This window comes from Buteo buteo, chromosome 19, assembly GCF_964188355.1.
Source record: "Buteo buteo chromosome 19, bButBut1.hap1.1, whole genome shotgun sequence".
In the NCBI taxonomy this organism is placed as follows: Eukaryota; Metazoa; Chordata; class Aves; order Accipitriformes; family Accipitridae; genus Buteo; species Buteo buteo.
Window position 1 is genome coordinate 2,072,483 of NC_134189.1, and position 20,825 is coordinate 2,093,307.

A 20,825-nucleotide genomic window follows, 5' to 3' on the forward strand; every position below is an offset into this window, starting at 1 on the left:
GCGGCCCCTTTAAGGGCCGGCGCTTGCGCGCGACCCCCCTTCCCTTAGCAACCGCCCCCCCCCCTCCCCGATGGAGTTGGGGGGGGGGGAGGGTCACGCGCGGCCGCGGCGGGAGGGGGCGCGCGGGCGTGCGCGAGCCGGCGGCGGCACGAGGAGGGCGGGGCGGCGGGGAGGGAGGGAGGGAGGAGGGGGGCGGGGCGGCGCGGGCGGGCGGGATTATTATGGGCTGTGGGCGCCGCCGCCGCCGCTGAGGAGCAAGATGGAGCTGTCTGCAGTGGGGGAGCGCGTCTTCGCCGCCGAGTCCATCATCAAGCGGCGCATCCGAAAGGTGAGGGACCGACCGCTGTGGGAGGGGAGTGGAAAGGGGGGCGGCCGCCGGACAGCCCCCTTCTCCCGCCCCAGCTCCTCAGTGCCGGGCCCCGGCCGAGCCGTTCGCCGGGCCCCCGCCTCACGCCGCTCCCCCCCCCCCACACACCCCCCCTCACCCCCCACCCGTGTGTGCGTGTGTGTTGCAGGGGCGCATCGAGTACCTGGTGAAATGGAAAGGCTGGGCCATCAAGTGAGTGCATCCCGTCGCGGGGGGGGGGGAGCCCGCCGCCCTGCGGGGGTCGGCCCCCGGGGCTGTGGGGGTTTGGGGAGGGGGGACGGGACGGGATGGGATGGGATGGGATGGGGGGGGGGGGTTCGGGCTCTAATCCCCGCCGCTTATCCCCCTCCGCTGCCCGTGCCCCCGGCAGGTACAGCACCTGGGAACCCGAGGAGAACATCCTGGACTCCCGCCTCATCGCCGCCTTCGAGCAGAAGTGAGTGTTCATCCCCCCGCCCCGGGCTGGGGGGGCTGCAGCAGGTTTGGCTTGGGGTGGGTGCGCGGGAAAGGGTGTCCAGGCTCTTCTTTTTTTTTTTTTTTTCTTTTTTCCTCTTTTTTCTTTCTCTCTGTTTTTTTTTTAAACTTGTATGCTTCTGTTTCTCCCTTTGGGAAAAGCTTTAACTTCTTGACAAATTTGACTCCCTAAAGGGAACGAGAGCGTGAGCTGTATGGGCCCAAGAAGAGAGGACCTAAGCCTAAAACTTTTCTCCTGAAGGTAACTCTTATTTAAATAACTTAGGCCTAGCCAAACATCTCTCAAACCTCGCTGGTGCGTGCCCTTGGAAAGACTGGACTTTCAAGTGACTTGTGCTGGCCACCTGGCTCTGGGAACGCGGGGACAACCCGACAGGAAAGGGGGGGGGGGGGGGGGGAGGCAGGGACGCAGTAGCATGTGAGGGGAGAATGTGTGTGCGTGCGACGGGTGCCCCAGCAGGACGGTCGGCACACGCAGATGTGCACGGTGAGGCTGCAGTCTCTTTTTCCAATACCCTCTCCCTCTTTACGGCCTTCTGCTGCCGCAGTGGAGAGCTAGCCAGCCCCGCTCCCTCTTTCTTCAGCAGCCTACTCTATCCAGCCTGTGCCCTGCAACTTAGCAGCGTGCTGAGCCATTGGGCAGCTGTGGCGGGAATCCCGCTGCCACTTGTGCTCCTCCGATTGTGTTTCAGGGTGTAGGTGCTCCACAGGAGTTTTGTGAAGGGTTTATGTTTTGATCTGTAAACTGTAGGCTTGTTTCGCTTTTTTTGGGGGTGGGTGAGGGGAGGAGTGTTTCACCTCTGCGTAGGATAGCAGCTGAAGTTTCCAGTTCCCCTCTGATAGACCCAGCACCTCTGCAAGAAGGTGGTGTTGTAGCATCTCTGCTTGCTTGCAGCGAAGAATGAGGAAGGTTTCCCTAGTGCAGTCCCTCTCCAATTTTTTTTCTTTCTTTTTTTAATTAAGGAATCTGGTAGCTGCATGACTGCTGCGTGAGCTCTGTGGATTTATTAGTTTACAGACAAAACTCCTCGCTTTGCTCCCCTCCTGCCCCCCTTCCTCTCCAACTATCTCAATCTCAGACTACAAATGAATGTAGAAACAACACACTTTTGTACAATTAAGACAGATGAGCGAGCTCACAGCTTCCCTGGTTTTGATAAAGCCCTGGAACAGCCAGGGCGGACCCTGTGGTAACGCATCGCTATCACTAAGTCATCCTATGGCTTTGGGCAAGTCATTTAGCCTTTGTGCATGTTTCCCCATCTGTGAAACAGGTTAATACTTTTCTTTGCCTGACAGCAGTAGGAGCTTTACTCAAGTCAGCGCAGCACTTTAACTGTATGAGCACCAGAAAGAGTGGTGGGGGCTAGGCTGTCACCTCTCCTCTGCTTTAAGAGGACATAATGAAGCACACAGAAGAAATGCAGGAACAGGCGTATTCTGATGCCCTGAGTAAAACCCAGGGGACCCTGGGAATCCTCGGAAAGTCCTGCTGATGGAACTGTTCTTCTCCCTCATTGCCTGTTTTTCTGCAAACAGTTTTCTGTATCTGCAGACTGAGAACTGCAAACATAACTGATATGTACCACCTCTTATGCTTTATTCAGGGAAACTAGACTAGTTGGTTTTTCTCTTTCTGGCAGTCATGCATTAAATGAAACCCTTGTGTTTAGGTTTCCAACAATGCAGAGGAACGCTTAAAGGGAAACCACCAGCTTAAAATAGTTCTCTGCTTGAATTAAAAAATACTGGTGTTTGTAACACCTGACGTTGTTCAGCGTGGTAGAGAAGTGTTTATGCTGTGCTTTTAATGTTACTGTATGTAATCAGTTTCTTTTTGATTCTGAATGTGATATGGCAAAATCCATTGTCAATTTTTCACTCGTTTAGAAAAAACAAAACCAACTCCCAAACTCAAAAATAAAATCCACTCATTCCTCCTCTTCTCCCCTTGCCCTTTAAAACCCTCCTAAACTTGGAACCTGAATTATTCAACAGCGTCCTTTGAATCACGTCCCTGACACGTTTCTGTGGCACACCTTCCTTCTGCCAGCTACTCAAACGCTACTGAAAACCTGTAGGCTTGCGGAGCTGGCTTGGTACTTTGTAGAAGATGGATCGCGATAGGGAGCAAGATGAGCTCTCCTGAAGGCTGGTGCAACGTTGTGGGAGAGGTTGGCAGGGCAGAGTGCTACCACTGCCGCTTGGTTTGCAGCTCTGGGAAACGGAGCTGGTGAAACTGTTAGTGCTCTGACTTGCCATTTTTCTGTGACTTCAGATCCTACCCTAAAAATAACACCCTAGGCCAGGCAGCAAGAAGTAACTCTATCTCAGCTAGCCCTATCTGAACTTATTTGAGTTCTGTTCAGGCAAACCCACTAGCTGTGGCTGGAAATGTGATGGAGACCGTGATAGTTTGTGTTGTGTGTATCTCTTGGTCAATTCTTCTGACCCGCTGAAGATGCGGGCTTGACCACTGCTAGCCCTGCAGCACTGGTGCTGCTGTGGGAGGAGGAGTGGGATTTGGTTCTGCCTCGTGCATTGCTAACCATGTTTTCAGTTCTTTCAGCTGCAGAATCTCTTGCCAGTGAGAATTTCGGAAGCAGGGGAAGAAATTTGATTCTTGCATCCCAGAGGGAGCCTTTGGAGTTGGCAGTTAGAACAATATTCTTTTTGATCTGTTAACTGAACAGATTAGGCCTGGATGCAGTGATGTTTAAGCAGGAGTCTGGCCTAGGACTGCTTTGGTAGACTAGTCTGCCCTCGACTCAGAGGCTTGCTAGGATTTTTCATTAAACTTAGGCTTCTGAGTCTCCAGTAAGGCATTGAAGTAAATGTCCTGATATGCCACTCAGTTCCCTGCCTTGTGTGGGTGTTGTAGTTTGCAGTTGGGGCTAGGTTTATCCTGGGATTAGTTCTCAAAAGCTGCAGATAGGCACCCAGGGGGATTTGCAGAAAGCATTCCAGCAGGTTAGTGGCCCACGCCTTTGGAAAAGCTTTGAAAAGCTGCATCTTCGGCCACCTGCTGCCTTTGTAAGCCAGGCTCCTGTTGCTGAGAGCTAACACTTGCCCTTTCGATCAGACTGCAAAGGGAAATTACAGTCCAGGCTTTGTAATATCACTATCAAGATGGCCGGTGTTGAAAGTGACCCCTGCAAACTTCAACTGCAAAGTTTTGGGCAGGAAATGGGTCTTTATCCTCTGCATACTAGGGGCAAACTTTCCCACAGCTGAGATCAAGCTTGGCGGGAGGTTGTAATTCTTGGGAGGCTGCTGGTATGCTGCAAGCTTTGTGCTGAGTGTATGGGAAGTGGAGTCCTTGGCCTGAAATGTACGTAAAGCTCTTACCTTACTACTTAGGTGTCTGGCAGAAGTCATCTTTGAGGACAGGACCTTCAGCTGTAGATCAGAATGGAAGCTGGTGCAAGGTTAGAAAGAGACGTAGTGCATGCTATAGTGATATTCCTTTTTTCCCCTGCTCGGTTTGCTCTTTTTATTTTGCTTTTCCCTCAGCACTGCGCTGTGTGGAATGCAAAACTCGCCAACTAATCTAATAAAGTCTAGCAAGTGCTATTAAGAGACAGAGCCCGGTTTGCAAGCTCAGTGGGTGGCTAGCAAAGCCCCCTAGTCGGAGTGGCTGTAAATACTAAGGTGAAAAGACTGGAGAAGGTTAATGGGAAGGAAGAAGTAAGGGAGAGTAAAGAAGAGCCTTAGTGGGTGGGGGTTTGTGGGGGGAGAAGAGGCCGAGCAGCATGGTGTTCTGTCGCTTTGCCCTTCCTTGAACTCTAAAGTTGGAGTTGGGTTTCTTTTGATCTCCTCCCTATTCGTAAATTATCCCTGAGCGGTTTGAAAACAGACCGTTCCCCTTTGTAGCATTTTGTTCCCCATCCAGTAGGGAAACTTTAGTTTATGGCAGTGTTGCTTGGGTGAACTGTGCTATGAACTGGCTTGCTGTTGCCTTGTCACTTGGAAGACTGCAGAAGAAAGAGGGCGATAAAAAGGCAGAATGGCAGCCAAAAAGGGGAAAGAAGAGCTCTTGCGAATGCTGTTTGGAGCAAGGACTGTGGGAATGCAGGTGGAGAATAAAAGACAAAGCAGAACCAGTAATTTATGAGAGAGTAGCGCTACTATGGTGCAGCAGCGCTACTGGAAATGACTTGATTTTGAAATAATTAACTAGAAATCCGTTGCCTTACAAGGTCTCTTTTTGTCTTTTTTTTTTTTTTTCCAAATTGCAGAGGTTTTGATACAAATCAGGTAAGAAAGGCTTTTCTAAGCACGTGTCCATGTACGTGCTTGTGTGCTTCAGTGCGTTAAGGGAATGAATGAACAAATATGCTTGCTGGGCCTCAAGGGACATTTATTCAGAAATAGTAGGGAACAGGGGAGCTATACTAGTTCCCAGGGGCAATGAGGGAGAGCTGTACAAGCTAAATAAAGGTGATACATATCCCAAAAGGGAAGAGGGGGAAGGGAAGCAATCCTAGCAATTGGCTTGCTCTCGTGACAGAGCACTGCAGCAAGCCTCCAGAAGCTGCATCCTGATGTAGGCTGAGCTGTAAGCAGAGAGTGAATTACTTCGTATACATGCCGAGTACCTCTTCGGCAGTGAGCAAATCCTGCGGGTGAAAACAGCAAAACCCAGAGAGGCAGTTTCCATTTGGAAAACTTCTGAGTTAAGTAGCAAACTGTGGTGACAGAGCTGAAAGGATTAAACGGGTTTGTTTTTTTGAAGACCTTATGCTCATACAGCTCATGAGTGTGATCGAGTAATGGATCCGTAGCAGGGAGAAGTGCGTTTCCAACAGATAAAACTGAATGCCGAGTCCTCTCCAAACCAGAAGTAGCAAGTTACTTAATGTGAAGTTGGAAGCAGGAGAAGGAGAGCCCAGAAAATGTGCTGTCCTCTGCAGGGAAGAGACTCGAGTTCGTGTAGTTGATGCCTGAATAAACCTGATCCTGTGGTAGGAATACTGAGCTTTGCAAGTGAGAGGGCTCTGGGGGCTGGTCTTAGATAAAGCATCTGATACTATTTTTCTTGAAACCTTACCTGGAAAAACAAGCTCGAGGTAAGCTGAATATTTGCATATTGCTCTTTGGAACTTGTGTTGAAGCTGGCCACTGGGGATAGCAGTGTAGCACCAGGGGAGGAGTGTTGGGTCCCAGCTTACCCTCTCTCTTAATAATCTGGCCAAAGAGATTCATGCTGTGTGTAGTCTACCCGGAGACTACTGAAACTGTAATTTGATAAATGCAGAGAGCTGAAACATGAGGTAGAAGCAGCTTTAAACTTGAGGAAGTGCCCCAGAACTAACTGGAAACGTAGACACGTAGCAAGTGAAGGAGACCTACTGGTTCTGGCACACTGGAAAAGTCCTAGCCATGGACCAGGGCTCTGTGCTAGCTGCTGTGTAAGCACAAAACCAAGACAGGTCTCTCTGTCAAAACAGGACAGGAGCTGATTAACGTGCACAGGCTGAGCAACTAAAATCAGCAGGACTATGGAAGTGGCTGGGCAGTGACCATCCCAGCATTATCACTTTTCATTTAATGTGGTTGATGGGAAGCTTTGCTGAGGAATTTTGGGGTGTATAAGGCAACTGTGGGTGTTTGTGACTGCTTCCCCCAGACTCAGGGGAGGCCGCCTTTTTTCTCATGTAGGTAATGGAAGGCAGCAATGTGGGCAGGTGGCAATTAGACTCGACTCCGAGCAGAGTGGCACAGAGGGGGCATGATTACAGGGTAGGGAATTAATCTAGAAGACATGCGGTGTTGGCAGCCCGGGAAGCCCTGAAGGATGACTGTGTCTATCCGCTGAAGCTGTGGATCAAGGATTTTTACTGGCATATCTGTCTGTACCCTCTGTCTGGCTTCCCTGTCCTGCGTTTTGGAACCAGACATTGCGTTGCACTTTGCTCTCAGCTGAACAGTGGTAAATTGGCAAGAAGCCCGAAGCACAAGAGCATCAATGCTGGAAGGGCTGACTGTGATGGGAAAGAGGGGGGAAAGGAAGAATAAAGTTGTTAATCCAGGCTGTGCTGGTATGTGATGTCAGAAAGCAAACAGTAGCTTGTCCTGGTGTTTACCATCTGCTTCAGAGGGACCTGTGAAGAGAGGGAGCGAGCACAGCCCTAGATGTGCATCTGTCTCTGCCTGTGACTTCCTGATGGGATCTGCGGGGTCTCTAAGTTGTGGATCAGTAGGATGGGGGGGGGAGAGTTGATATGTGGTGCAGGGAGTTCATCTGGTGCTGCTGCTGTGCTCCAGCCTGTAGGATGCCTAGGACAGGAACTGTGTCTACCTATTTGTTTTCTGAACAGTTTAAGGCATGGAGTAAGGCATGAGGCTGAGCAAAGAGAAACTAGCTGGACACTGGGATGCTTCCTGCTATAGCAAGATGTGTTGGGTTTGTCTGTGCTGGGGACGCTTCCCTCTAACTAGGTGAAACAGCCCTGTTACAGCCCAGGGTTAACGTGGAGAGTGTCTGTTCCTGCCTTGGCAGTCGTATTACTCGTCCCTGTTTCTTTGTCATTTGGCTAATACAAAGCCTAGAGTCCCTGGTTCAGATGAGCCTCCGGTCTGTGTGTTCACATAACAACCAGGGAAGGAGGCCTCATCTTTGTAGTCCTTTTAAAGCCAGGATACAAGTAATATTGAAGGGCATGATCATCCAACATTATCCAGGGAGGAACAAAATGTCTTCGCGTCTCTGTTCTCTGCTCATTCAGGATCTTCTGAAGTTCCTGTGGGGATCTCGACGGTAGAATAGGGGCACTGGGGTGACAGCAAAGCTCTGGGGATGTAGGGCCAGGGCTTTAAGCTTATTGTGCAAGAGCTGGCCTGGGCCCCTCGCTTCGATCTGTTAGATTCCTGCCTTCACACGCACAGTTTTTTTTCCCCAGGCATTTCTCTGGTAGGAGGCAGAGCCTGCGGGGTGACAAAGGAGATGGTGTTGGAGTGCTTAAGCTCTTAGCTGGCAAGAAGCCATCCCGATGTTGGCTAGGGGGCAACGGGATGGAAAAATTGGGGAGGAAAAGCAGCTGTCGTCTTCTAGCACTGCAGTTCTTGTCGTGCCCACGAGGTGGGGGAAGCTGCTTACTAGATGGGCAATGGGAGGGGGGGGCTCACCTGTCCCCTCCAGGCCTGGGTGACTTCTGCCTGTGACCGCTGCTGAGAGGGAATAAGGAGGAGGGTTTGTTTGGGCAAGGAGTGGGGTGCAGGTGGCAGGCTGAGCTCTACAAGCAACTGTGCTCTGACAAGGCGTGGTGTAAGACTATGCTCTGGGTTTCCATGCCCACAGGGTCTTTGGGTCACACTGCCTCAATTTACCAATGAAACTGTTGTTCCTGCTGCCAGAAAATGTTCCCGTCCCTGGTACGTGAACCAAGGCAGGTTTTGGCACTATCTCCAAGCTCCAGAAGAGCTTAAAAGTCTTGTTCCCCTGCTCTGGCTCTCAGGGAAGGCTGACACCGAGCAGTTGAACTGGTGCTGCTCCTGCTCTGTTTCATTAGTACGTTTCAAACAAGTGTGGTGTTCAAAAGGACAAGGCAATCTCTTCTTTGGTCATGCAGTTAAACTTGACTTGAGTTCCAACTGACCTAGTCTCTGGCTTTAAACACTGGGCCTTGCTGCCACAGCAGAGTAAGGATAAACAACTTGCTTGTGGTCTCTAGTTAAAATTAAGCTTCAGATCTCTGCGTTTCTTGTGTTTAGCTAAGACAGCTCCAACAGACCACTCTCACCCGCCTCCAGTTGTGTTCCTCAAGACCCTCTTCTGCCATGCTTTCCAGAGCAGATGAGTCTGGTTGTGGGAGGGGAAGAGCAAACTGGATGCATTACTCTTCATCTCCCCCTTGTCTTGTGCTCATTTCATAGAGGACCTGATACAGTCTCCTGTCCTGGGACTCGTACGTAATTTTGGATGCTAACTCAGCACTAACAGCCCCAATGCCTAGGAGGACGCTTGGTTGTTTGGCTGGCAGTGGAGGGTTGTGTATGTTGGCTGGTGATGACTGAGGGGGGGGCCTTGGAAACCATTAACTGTAATCCTAAAACATGGCTGGAGGGTGGCCATTTCCTCTTGGGGAAAGCACGTGCCAGCAGGGGCGCAGCCTAGGGAGTAATTTGCCCAAAAAGGATATAGACAGTGCCCTGTGCTTGGATGGCGCTGCGCCATAGCTATCAATAGTCCATAGGTGTGTACGTGTGCTTGTCATTAATGTGGGTATAAATGTGACATGGCATTGCTGGTAAGTGCATGTCCTGATGTTAGCGATGCCCAATTTGAGATTTGGCTGCACCTATGTTGCCTCTCTGACCCTGTTTTTTTTCTCTCTCCCCACCACCGCAGGCTCGGGCCCAAGCGGAGGCCCTCCACATTGGGGATGTACACTTTTCTGTCAAGCCTGGTTCTAGCACCTCCTCTCCCAAGCTCCACTCCAGCGCCGCGGTGCACCGGCTCAAGAAAGACATCCGGCGATGCCACCGCATGTCCCGGAGACCCCTGCCCCGTCCAGACCCCCAGAACGGCGGGAGCGTGGGTGGCGGGGCTGGCATCCGTCCTCCCGTCTCGCCCTTCTCGGAGACCGTCCGCATCATCAACCGTAAGGTGAAACCCCGTGAGCCCAAGCGCAGCCGCATCATCCTCAACCTCAAAGTCATTGACAAAGGTGGGAAGCCAGCCAACGGGGCCGGGGGCCTGGCTCGGCCCAAGATCCCGTCCCGAAACCGTGTCATTGGCAAGAGCAAAAAGTTCAGCGAGAGTGTCCTCCGCACCCAGATCCGCCACATGAAGTTCGGCGCCTTTTCGCTCTACAATAAGCCGTCCGCTGCGCCTGCCCCCTCTCTGGAGGGCAAAGGGGAGGCTGAAGGCTCCCAGGCAGCCTCCTGTGGGCTCATTATGAGCTCCACCCCCTATGATGCCCCCAGCTCCAGCTCCTCTGGCTGCCCATCGCCCGCCCCCCACTCCTCCTCTGACCCTGATGATTCCCCTCCGAAGCTGCTGCCCGAGACCCTCAGCCCAGCCATCCCCGACTGGCGCGAGTCAGAGGTCCTCGACCTCTCAATTCCACCCGAGTCAGCCGCCACCAGCAAGCGTTCTCCCCCAGGAGGGTGCAGTGGGGGGCAGACGCCCTCCTTGTCCCTCTCGTCTTCTGACCCGGAGCAGGAGGCCGGCGACTGGCGTCCCGAGATGTCCCCTTGCTCTAACGTGGTGGTCACGGATGTCACCAGCAACCTCCTCACTGTCACCATCAAGGAGTTCTGCAACGCGGAAGATTTTGAGAAGGTGGCGGCGGGCGGCGGCGGCGGAGGCAGCAAGTGAGCAGCCAGGTCCCCCCGCTCCAGGGGCATGGGGGGAGCTCTACCTGCGAGAAGTCGTGGTGCGAATGGCTGTCCTTAGTTCTCTCCTTCTCCCCTTGGCTGTCCCTCTGCCCTCACTACCACCCTTCCTCCTCCTTTCCCCCTGCCCGCTCCCTCTTGCCTGGAGGCTGGAGCGTGTCAGTGGCGGGGAGCAGGGGCACCCCCCGTTCCTGGGTGTCGCTGCTGCTGGGAGGAGGCAGGGAGGGTCGTGGTGGGGCTGGGGAGTGGTTGTTTGTCCTTGAATGTGGTGTTGTCCAACGGGCGGTGGAGCCTTTGGGGATGAGGGATGGGAGAGCGTGTGTCTGTGGGGGTGGTGGGGAAGGTGCTCTTCCTCTTCCTTCCCCTTCCATCTTTGACAAAAAGTGAAGAGGAGCTCCAGACCCTTGGAGGGGGAGGATGTAAGAGGATTGGAGCCCTTGCCCACACCCCCCCCAAGCCTTCTCCCACAGTGTGCATGCAGTCTCTTTCATTCCTGTTTCCCCCTTGCCGTGACTCCGATCCTGCCATCCTTCCTGGCCTGTGGCCTGGCTCTGCACTCTCCTCTGCTGTCCTCGTGGCAGTTGCTGATCCAGATGCCCCCAGAGCGAGGGGGAGAGGGGCAGGTGAAGCGTCATGCCTGGAAGGTGCTTGAGACAAAGATGGGGTGGTGGGGAGTGCCCCACGCAGCATACGCCCCCATATTGGCTTCCCCTTTCCTTTGACTATTGGTGCTACCTTGGCAGTTGTATGGGTGCTTTCAGGTGCCCTGGTCCCTCCTCTTCTCCTGCATCTTCCAACTTGCTCAGCTCTGCAGGGGGAAGGGAAGAAAAGGGGAGTCTGCTTCTGGCCCAGATCTTCCTCCTGGTGTTCATCACTTGCACTTGCTTGGGGGAGAGGGCATGAAATGCCCTTCCCTGGCCTTTCCGTGGTGGAAGTGGGAGCGGGCCATGCATCCATCCTTCAGTTTGGGGGAAGATACGCTGACAGCATGACGCTGCCCCAGCCGGGTGAGGCTGGTCTCCTGCCTTGCGCGTAAGCTTCCCCCGACCCTTTTTGCTTCCCCCCGCTCCCTTGGAAGTAGGGAGGGAGGGATGCTAAGATGGGTCGTTTGCTCTTCCTGCTTCTTTTCTTCTCTCCTGCTCTCCCTTCCCTGTGGTGGATGGCCTGGAAGAGGGCTCCCCTCTGTCTTTGCAGGATCTGAAACAGCCCTTACAACTGTCAACCAAAGGTGCTAATAAGAAATAACTGTCTCTCTGACATCGTATGCATGTGCGCTGGATCTCTTCCCCCAGAGCTCCTGTGAGCTGATCTATAAATTCCTTCTCATCGCCCCTAGCAAGTAGGAGCGAGCGAGACAACAGCTTGCTGTTCTTTACCCACGGTTCCCTCTTTCCCTGACCACCCCTTGTTCACATCCAGAATAAGCTCTCTCTTTTGCCTGCCGTTTCTGGCTTGCTCCATTTCTGTGTGGGTCCTAAGCTTCACAGTGAGATGCTGTTCCTTTGCTCTCCCTTTCCCCCCTACTCGCACAGGACTCAGCCTGTAGGGGCAAGGAAAAGAGGTGCTGATCAATCAGTGGGAGAGCCTCGCCTCTCGGCCCTATCCCTGGTATTTGGGATGGGGCAGAGTGGTGTCACTTCTACATAACATGCTGCAGAGGTGAAAAGGGTGGAAAAAAATTCCCTGCGCCAGGGCTCGCCTACTTAGAAACCTGCCCTGGGCGGGTGAACACGAGTGGAATCATCCCCTCTGGTGCTTCCACACGAGGATGCTCGGGAGCTGCTGGCTCCGAGGAGTGCTCTCGTGCGGAGTAGTGATTTTGTGGTTGAAGTGGTCCGAGGGTAGAAGGGAGGCAGTTTGTGGGAGAGAGGTGATGCTTGTCTGCCCCAGGGGTGTCGTCGGGGCGGTAAAGGGATAGACCGGCTTCTGACCTTAATTAGGGCTTCTGTGCCCAAAGCTTGTCTTTTCCCTGCCTCCAGCGCCTGGGTTGCTGTAATAAAATCTTTGCTGCCCTCCCCACAAGCCTTGCCTCGCAGCAAGTGGTATTCAAAGCTGTGGGGCATGGTGAATTCACACCAGTTGCGGTTGGGTGTCTGTGCAGACAGTCCGAGGGGGATTCCAGGTGCTGTTAGCACCACCCTTTGCACACCTCTTTTTTTTTTTTTTTTTTTTTTTTTTTTTTCTTTCCTTGGTTAAAGAGCTTAGTGGACTCTTTGGGGATGCAGTTGCATTCACAGATGAAGCTAGGGGCAGGGAGAAAGAGACTTCCCCGATCCATTCACCAAGCTAAGGCTTCCTATAACTTGTTGGACTTGTGTGCGTGTCTGTATTAATACCTGCCTGTATTTTTTGTGTCTGTTTTTTTTTGGCATCTTTCCTGTGCCTGGCACACCCAGGGATCCCTTATTTTAGCATAGCCTATCCATCTGACTGCAGCTTCAAAGATGAGCAGTTTGTAGGCATAGGGAAAAGCTCGCTCTTAGGGAAATAGCGAGGAGATTCTTCTCTCTTTTTTTCTTTTCTTTTTTTTCCCCCCCCCCCTTCTCAACAAGAACTATTCTGTGGCTGTGAGATAAGAGGAGCTTCTTTGTGGGGTGGATGCAAACCGGCCAGTCACTTTAGGTTGTTAAGTTACTGTTTGGTGTGTATGTGGTGCTGTGTTTTGTTTCGTGGTATTGAGGTTCTGGAAAAAAAAATAATGAAGCGTTTAAGTGGGAGATAAAAGGGAACTTTAATAGGAAACTCTTGATGTGTTTTGGCCAAGATGTGTTCACTTGGCAGAATTCTTTTCCCCAGTGTCTCTTGTATGGTGTTCTTTGGGGGCAGGGGGCAGGAATTGTTTAATCGAAGGGGTTTTGCCTTTCTCCAGAGTGACAAGCAAGGGGACTGTCTGTGAAGAGCAAAACAGTGGGTCATTGTAGGGATACTCCGTGAGGACCTTCTTCCTGTGGCGAGGAGATGAGAGGACTTGTTGCGGCAGAGGAACTCATGCAGTAGATCCTCTTTGTGGAGGAAGAAAGGAGTATGATCCGGCTTGCAGACACAGCTCGACTGCTTGTGTGACAAATCTCTCCCTGGGTGGGTCACCAGGTGGGAACCAAACCCTGAACCTCTGGATCCGAAATGAGGATCCTGTGCTGTTTTGAGTTAGAGAGTTGCTAACTTGAAGGCAGCAGCAGCCTCAAGTTCCCTTAGGTGGACGAGCCACTTGAGGCTGACTAACCTACCTTCGTATTCACGTGGGTTATGCTCCTCCTTCTGAATTTTTGCCCTTGCTCCGTAAGATGGAGATGGGAAAGAAGATCCATCCATGCCCTTTAAAAAGGGCATGGGATTGAGGGAGGAGTTTATTTTGAAAGTATCCCCTTCCCTTCCCCATAACCCCTAGAAAAAAAAACAACAGGGAAATATTCTCTGTGTCTGTGCCATGTTTGTTCTCTTGTCGTCGTGTTTTTAGAGGAGATTTTATGATGGAGTGCAAAAAGTGAAATGATTAGTTTTGCATAAAAAAAGAAAAGTTTAAAAAAAATTTCTACAGGGAGAGAGCGAGAGAGAGAGAGTTTAAAAATGAATAATAAATGCAGTGATTGCACAAACTGTAGTGGTATTAGATGGTCCTTAGAGAAAAGAGTATTTTGTAGTATCGAAGCATGTGTGTCTGGGATGGTGTTTGGCTTGCTTGAACTGGAGGGAAAGGCATTCTGGGACTAAGCAGCGATCTCTGAGCTGAAAAGGCAAGTTGCATGTTGGAGGAACCCTGTCTACAAACCCTTCCCGTCCTTGCCTCCCAAGTGTTGGAGTGAGTTCCCTTCCCTCCCATACCTCTCCTGTGAGCTAAGGTGGAGTCTCCAAGTGGTTTTCCGGCTGAGCGGCCCTCAGAAATGGCCGGTCGCGTTCTGCCAGAACGTGGATCGGGCCACCAACATGGAAACAGTTGACTTACTTTGCATGCACAGCAAGCTGCTAAGATTTGGGGTTGGCATGTACCTTTCCTGCCAAGTCACTGTCTCTTCTCTTTTCCTTCCCCTGTATCCAAGCAGGATTAGACACGGTGGGCTTATCTCCCGGGACACAGATACGCCTCCCCTCCTTAGGGTCTCTTAACTTCTTCCAGCGTCAGGTGGAGAGTGGCATTTTTCCGTATAGGATTCACCACATCAGGACAGAGAACCAAGTCCCATCTGTATGTAGTCTGGCGTCCCATCTCTGACAGTAGTCGGATCTTCAGAGGCAGATGAGAGAGCTGCCTCCTGTGCTCTGAAGGTGTTGCCGGGTGAGGCATACCCTCTTCTTGAGGCCAGCAAATGCTGGAGGTTTTGGGATGGGGAGGGGACAGGAACACCTCGACAGGACTGTGCTCGAGTAGGGCTGTCGCCTTTTGCTCCGGCTTCCTGGGGGGTGGTGGGGATGAGTTGCCTGAATGTTTCTTCAAAGCCAGGAGGCAGCTCTTGCGTCCTGGCTTCCCCTTCCAAGATGTCTCTGCTGGGCATTCATCTGGTGCGTGGGAGTGACTGTAGGGAAGAGGGAAGCCACCAGATGTTGGCGTCTGAACAGAAGGTGGCAGGCAGGGGATGCTAGGACAGCTTTTCTTGTCTGGACTTCTCTGGTGCCCTTGGCTTTGCAGTGGCAGGTGACGGATGTCTCGATGCCTCCCATAGCCTGGGCTGCTCTTGGGAACTTTTTCTTTCTCTCTCTGCCCATCGAGCTCTGTCAGTGCTTCCCACAGCCTTCAGCTTGGAGTGGCAGCCTCCTGTCTTGTGCTCTCTTTTCTCCTCGCTGAGCAGAGTGGGACTGGGGAGGCGTGAAGCTAATGAGATGCAAGCTCCTTTTGAGATGGAAAATGGAGAAATAGAATGTGGCGAGCAGGCTCAGCTGTGGTGAGCCACTACTTAATTTCTGTTTTCAAAAGAAAAGGAGCATTTCTCCGCGTCTCCCCGTTACCAAAGTTCCCAGGGAGATTTTGTGAAGTAAACAAAACAAAAAAAACCAATCCTGCTCTTTACCAAGTAGGAGCTGTCTCTGAGCTGAGTCTTCCTAGGGATTTCACTCCCTTTCCCAGCCCCTCTTTGTAGAGGAGGTTTCGGCAGCTCCCAGCGTTTGGAGATGATCACCTTCCTGGGGACCTCCTGGCAGAAAGAGGTTGCCGTGCTGAAGGATGGTGTCCCAAGTCCTCCACACTTCTGCCCACCCCAGGTCGTGGCATTAGTGGGGCTGCTCGGGAGCAGGTCCTTCTTCCCAGGGAGGTGTAACAAACCTGGAGTGCGTGTCTGGCTAAGTGCTTATTTTTTCCCCTTGCCTCTTTCCCCACCTTCTGACAAGACCTTTTCCTCCTTGCCTGGCGCATCCTTTTACTCCAATGTCGCTTGCTTTTGCTGCATTTTTCAATCGCCCAATAATCGTGCAAGAGCTGGGATCTTATTTACTTTTTATATATAAATATATAAATATAAAAGAAACCCTCCCCCCTCCCGTCTTTCCCCCGTCTCACCCACCACCCTGTGCGCAGCCTTCCTGATCTCTGCTCTGAAGGTGATGTGCTGTAGAGGGTTAATTTGAGGCCGGGGATTCCGTGCCTCCTGGGTTCTGTTCCTTCTTGGTTTGCCGTGGCCTTTCTGCCAGCTGCGTCACTGCCCTGTGCCTCCGTCTCCCCCATGCGGAGGGGGTGGGGGGTGGAGGGGACCATCCTGCTGAGGGTGCTGGCAGCCCGACTCCCGCGGTGTTTGCACAGCGCCGGAGGAACGCCGAGTATTGATTCAGAAATCCCCCTTTCCCTGTCCGTGCTTCCTTCCCCAGGTAACTCCAGCAAGTATCTTCATTTCATTGATGCTTTGGAGTTGAGCAAAGAAGTGGCTTTATTTTCTTTTCTTACTTTGATTTTTTTTTTTTTTTTTTAGGTCCCTCCCCAGAGCGCAATGTGTATGGTTTCTTTTTGGGGGTGTAGATGGGAGGAGATGTTGGAGTCTGTCTCCATCCTCACCTTTGTCCTTCCGTCCTCTACTTCTCTCCTCTTTTGATGTTGCCCTGCATCAGACTGACGTGGCTAGTGGGGTTTGCACCCTTGTCTGTGCAGGGCCGACAGCCTTGGCACCAGCAGCTTCGCACGTGTTCTGCATCGTGCATCTAAGGTGCCCTGTGTCCCGCCTGCTTCGCCTGTAAGGATACTGCAGGGCCCCGAGTTCGTCTTTCGCCCTTTCTTTAAATTTCTCCTTCTGGGAGTGAAGGGAGGTGTAGTCAGTTTGCCCTTCCTGTGGTCGTGGGCTGCCTCTGGCAGCTCTTCTGTCCCTTAAAGCTTCTCTGGTGGGAAACAAAATGTCTCCAGGACCGTTCAAAAGCGCGGTCCTTGTGGTGACAGTCCCTGCACCTCAGGTGAGCGCTGTGCTTTGAGCCTTCTCCCTCCAGGCACCCACCCGAGAGTGCCGGCAGAGACGGCACCGGGGGTGGAGGAGCGGGGATGCCCTCTGCGCTCCCGGGCGGAGTGGAGCAGGGAAGCGGGCAGCAAGCACCGTGCTGCGGCGTAGGGAGGAAGGAGGGTGACAGAAGAGCGGTTAGGTGCCGTCAGGGTGATGCCAGCTTTGGCAGCGGCTCAGAAAATCTATCTGGCGGGAGGGAAGGGGCACGGTTGGGACGAGCAGCTGAAGCGTTACTTCCCATTTGTAGGGCCCCGGTTCTTGACTTTGTTCCTCTTTCAGCTGAGCACTTAGAGCTTGCACTAAACTGCAGGAGTGTGAAAGCACTTCGGGGGGCTTCGGGGCCTCGTAGGACTAGCAAAGCCCTTCCGTGCTCGCGAGCAGCCCCCCGGCTGTGCCCTGCTCTTCGGGGGTGCCGAGGGTTTCCTTCTGGGCAGAGCAGCAGGTGGGTTGCTCTTTCGCAGGTAGGTTGCTCTTTAGCTGTCCTGGAGGGAGCCTGCTGCTGCCAGCCCCCCGGCTGCAAAGGGGGATGTAGTCTTAGGTCAAGTTCTCAAACAGAACAACAACAACAAAATACTCATTGTGATGACTTTTTTTAGAAAAAGGTTGTCGTGCCCATGCCTCCCCCAGGCTAATCAACTTGGTATCCTCTCCTCCTCTTCTCTCCCCTGCCATTAAGCCTTGTACGCTCCTTAAGAATAGAGGACTCTCTCTTTTGGGATATTCCCCCCCTTTGTTTTCTTTTTTGGATAGAAAGTTGTCCGGTGGTGGTGGAGGACAGGGGCCCGCCTCATCTGTTCCTTCCTTTCACCTTCCCCAGTGCCAAGCTTAGGCTCAAATCCTGCAGGTTCCTGCAAATACTGAACTTTGAGCAGGCGAGTTACCCCACTGAGCTCTGTGGTACTTGGGTGCTTCAGATTCTGCCTGTGCTTGAGTTTTGGCAGCATCAGAGCCTTCTCCTTTCTCTTAGAGAAGGTCAGACCTAACTCCTAGAGTGCTGATGGTTCTGGTGCAACCCATCTGTCTCTTTATTTCCCCTCACTTGGCATACAGAGTGAAGGTGGTGAATTTTTTTTTTTAATTTAAAATAAACCTAAATATGTATCTTGTAATTTTTTTATTTTGAAAAAATGCATTTAAGGATTGTGCACGGATGAATTGTATCTATATATTTTTTTTGTCTTGCAATTTTCATTTTAAATATAGTGTTTGTTCAGTTTTTTGTTTTGTTTTGTTTTTTTAATCCAGTTCCCAGCTGGCTAAACTCTGTCTAGAGCGGATGGGTGGGAGGCGTAGCCACTGGAGGGGCGATTGAATCACCCCTTCCCCTGGCGCTTCCCACAAGAAAATGGTTTGCTCCAGGTTTGGGGGTGGGGGTTGTGCTAATTACTCTTGTATTCTTGTACATTTTGTTCTTTCTGCTGCTCTTGAATATTGTATCAATGCCAGAAATGGGGAGTTAAAGATTAAAAAAAAATAAAAATTAACCCCAATAAATTGTTACATTCCAAAACCTGTTGTCTTCTCTTCCTTGGGTGGGCTGTGACCCGCTCTGGGTACGAGCGACCTGCGGAGCTGGTGGTGGGGATACTGCACCGCCTGCCCTACACCAGCGTCGATCAGCTCTGCGATCAAATGCAAACACACTTAGTACCTTCCTATGTACTGTGGGTCAGTTCCGGTTTGGGTCTTCAGACCCTTCTGGACACAGAGAAGCTCTGACAAAGGACAAGGGAGACTTCTGTAATGCTGAGGGAAGGGGGGGGCACTTTGGGAAGGTCAAACTGTAGCAAGCAGAACCTGAACGCGCTCCTCCAAATGGCTTTGGAGAACCTCCCATGGGTCTCCCGCATCCTTTTCTTTTAAAAATGAAATTAGATCCGAGCACAACCTAGGACGCGGTGGCTGAAAAATGCCTTGGGGTTTTCCCAACTCCAAAACGCGTGCCTAAGTGCGCTTTATGATGTGCTGTCTAAGAAATAGAGTGAAAAAGACTCTTAATGTGTGTAATCAAAGCCCCAAATGCACTCCATTAGTCCCTCACCTATAGAAACATATAAAAAAAAGGTTACAGCAGAATTTCAGGTGGGGAAGCTCTCTTGGCGAGAGATGTGATGGGGCGAGGGGATGGGTTTTGGGTGAAGAGGCACTTGCTCCTCGGGCGGGCAGGGGAGAGGAGCAGGAAGGCTGCTTCTGCGTGCTGGGAAAGGGGTAGTGACCGGGCGCAGCTGTGGGGTGTCACCATCGAGCTCCAGCCAAAACACCCCCGGGGCTGCCCTTCGGCACGCTGATCCGGGTCTCACGCTGATCCGGGTCTCACGCTGATCCGGGTCTTGCCTGGAGAGGGAGAGGTTGGGCTGAGCTGGCAGTTCCTGGGGAAGAGTCAAGGTGAGCCAAGGCTGGGGGTGCTTGAGATGCTTCTCCAGCATCCGAGGCTCGGCAAGCCACAGGAGAGCCCTCTCCACCGGTGACGTGTCTTGGCTGGCCGGGAGCAGGGAACACTGCCCAGCGAAGCAGAGCACGGCCAAGGTGTTCTGCTGTTCGTGTCGTGCCATCAGGCTCGCCTTGCCTCCGCCGCGTGCCAAAAATGCCCGTGGGGCCGGCGCGCTCTCCCTCGCCCCAGCACCCTGGTTTTGCTGAGAGGGGAGACGGCTTTCAGCTAGACCTGAGAACAGCACGTGAAGCCACCTCTGACCCATGTTTTATGGAGCTGGTGGAAGGATGGAGAGGCGGACGTCAGCCTTGACCAGATACATCCAAAAAGAAGCCAGGATTTTCATGCTACGTGGAGATCCCCAAGTGAGGGGGGCTGAAGGGTCTCGGTCTAAGGAGAAGGTGGGGTTGGGTCCATGGGGTGGCAGCTGCAGAGGAGCCCTTTTGCCCCCTTAGGGTGGCCCTGGGTGTACCCTCAAGCTGGGCAAAAGCCCTGGCGGGGGGGGAATCTCCCCTAGGTAAGAGTTCTCCCATTTCCTCACCCCCACTACCCTGCTGGCCTGAGCATCACGAATGGACCAGGGTTTCCCTCAGCTGGCGAGAGGCTGCCTCATTCCCACAGGGAAGGTTGGATGGGGGGGGGCAGCATGTCTGCCCAGCTCAGAGGAGGGGGTGCCCTTCCCCTCATACCAGCAGCCCATAAAAATGTCCCTCTTGCCCGGAGGCCGCTGCATGGCAGCCCCTTCAGGACAGCTGCCAGCTCGAGACACCGTTTGGGTGTTAATTAAATGGAAGAAAATCCCTTAATCGCTCCCTCCCCGTCCCTCTGGTCTGAATCTGTGAGCTCTTGTTAAAACCAGCTTCTGTCGCCAATCCTGTTCAAAACTGGGCTCCCCAAAGCCCCCCCGTCGCCTCTCCCCACCCCGTCGCCCGCAGGAGGGCAGGGTTTCGGCATCACAGCATCCCCGCCGAGCCGGCTGCCCACTGAGCATCTTTGAATCGTTATTCATGGGACAGGGAGGTTGCTCTGGCTACTCACCAGCCTGAGTCATCACCCCCTGCGAAAATCTATTTTTGCCGTCTCTTTGTCTCCGGGAAGAAACTGTGGTCCCTGCTGAGGGAGACGGAGGGGTCGGGACCCCGGGAGCGGTGAGCCTTGCCCTGCTGCAGCACCCGACTCTTCCACCTCCCAGCACAGGCGAGTGGGTCGGGGCTGGTGTGGAGGGGCTCACCCACCCCACTCGCTGCCGCAGCGGCATCAGCCGGAGAGATAAACCTTGCCACCGCGATCCTGCAGCCTTTGGCAATAAAATCTGGATGGCCGGGCCAGTGTGAAGTCCTTGGCGCAGCATCGCTTCCCCCAGCCTGGGACCCGAAAAGCCTCGTAGAGGGGTATGGCATTTTTTTCACGGGGTCGCAGGTAAAGGACTCCCCTCCCACCCTGACCTGCACACCGTGGGGTAGGGTGGGCTGCTCCAGCACCCACATGGGTTCCTTTCGAACATGCTCCAGCCTGGCCGCTGACAGGGGGGGCACGCTGCAGGCAGGGGGTGACCCGGGGGGCTGCAGTCCCCTGCCACCGCTGGGAAGGGGCAGGTCGGAGACCGGCGGCCTCCCTTCATGCCGCTGGGCACGGGCTTCCATTTTCTTTATGTTCTGCACCAGCGCCTGCTCGTCCAAGTGCTCCAAGCACTCACCTGCCTGGAGCGCTCGCTGGCCTCGCCGCCGGGGCCAGATACCTGTCGCTGGGCTTCCTCTGCATCCGCCTTCTCGCCCCCCTCCATGCCCACCCCCTTTTTCCTCCT

At 53.0% G+C, this 20,825-nt stretch overlaps 1 protein-coding gene across 2 annotated transcripts; it reads left to right on the forward strand.

The window, feature by feature from the left end:
* Positions 1 to 4: 4 nt before the first annotated feature.
* CBX6 (chromobox 6) lies at positions 5 to 18,093 on the forward strand. Of its 2 annotated transcripts, none has more exons than XM_075051112.1 (5): positions 5 to 328; positions 516 to 559; positions 738 to 803; positions 1,016 to 1,082; positions 9,192 to 18,093. In XM_075051112.1, the coding sequence occupies exons 1-5, from the start codon at positions 71 to 73 to the stop codon at positions 10,161 to 10,163; spliced, it is 1,407 nt and encodes a 468-aa protein (XP_074907213.1). In that variant the 5' UTR covers positions 5 to 70; the 3' UTR covers positions 10,164 to 18,093. The 2 variants fall into 2 exon arrangements, with proteins under 2 accessions (XP_074907213.1, XP_074907214.1); XM_075051113.1 differs by having other exon boundaries at positions 9,246 to 18,093.
* Positions 18,094 to 20,825: the final 2,732 nt, after the last annotated feature.

Excerpts from the sequence above, each read along its gene's own strand:
- CBX6 (XM_075051112.1), top strand. The coding sequence starts at position 71 with ATGGAGTTGGGGGGGGGGGAGGGTCACGCGCGGCCGCGGCGGGAGGGG. Across the intron at positions 329-515 it reads TCAAGCGGCGCATCCGAAAG|GGGCGCATCGAGTACCTGGT; the intron begins GTGAGGGACCGA and ends TGTGTGTTGCAG. Across the intron at positions 804-1,015 it reads ATCGCCGCCTTCGAGCAGAA|GGAACGAGAGCGTGAGCTGT; the intron begins GTGAGTGTTCAT and ends GACTCCCTAAAG.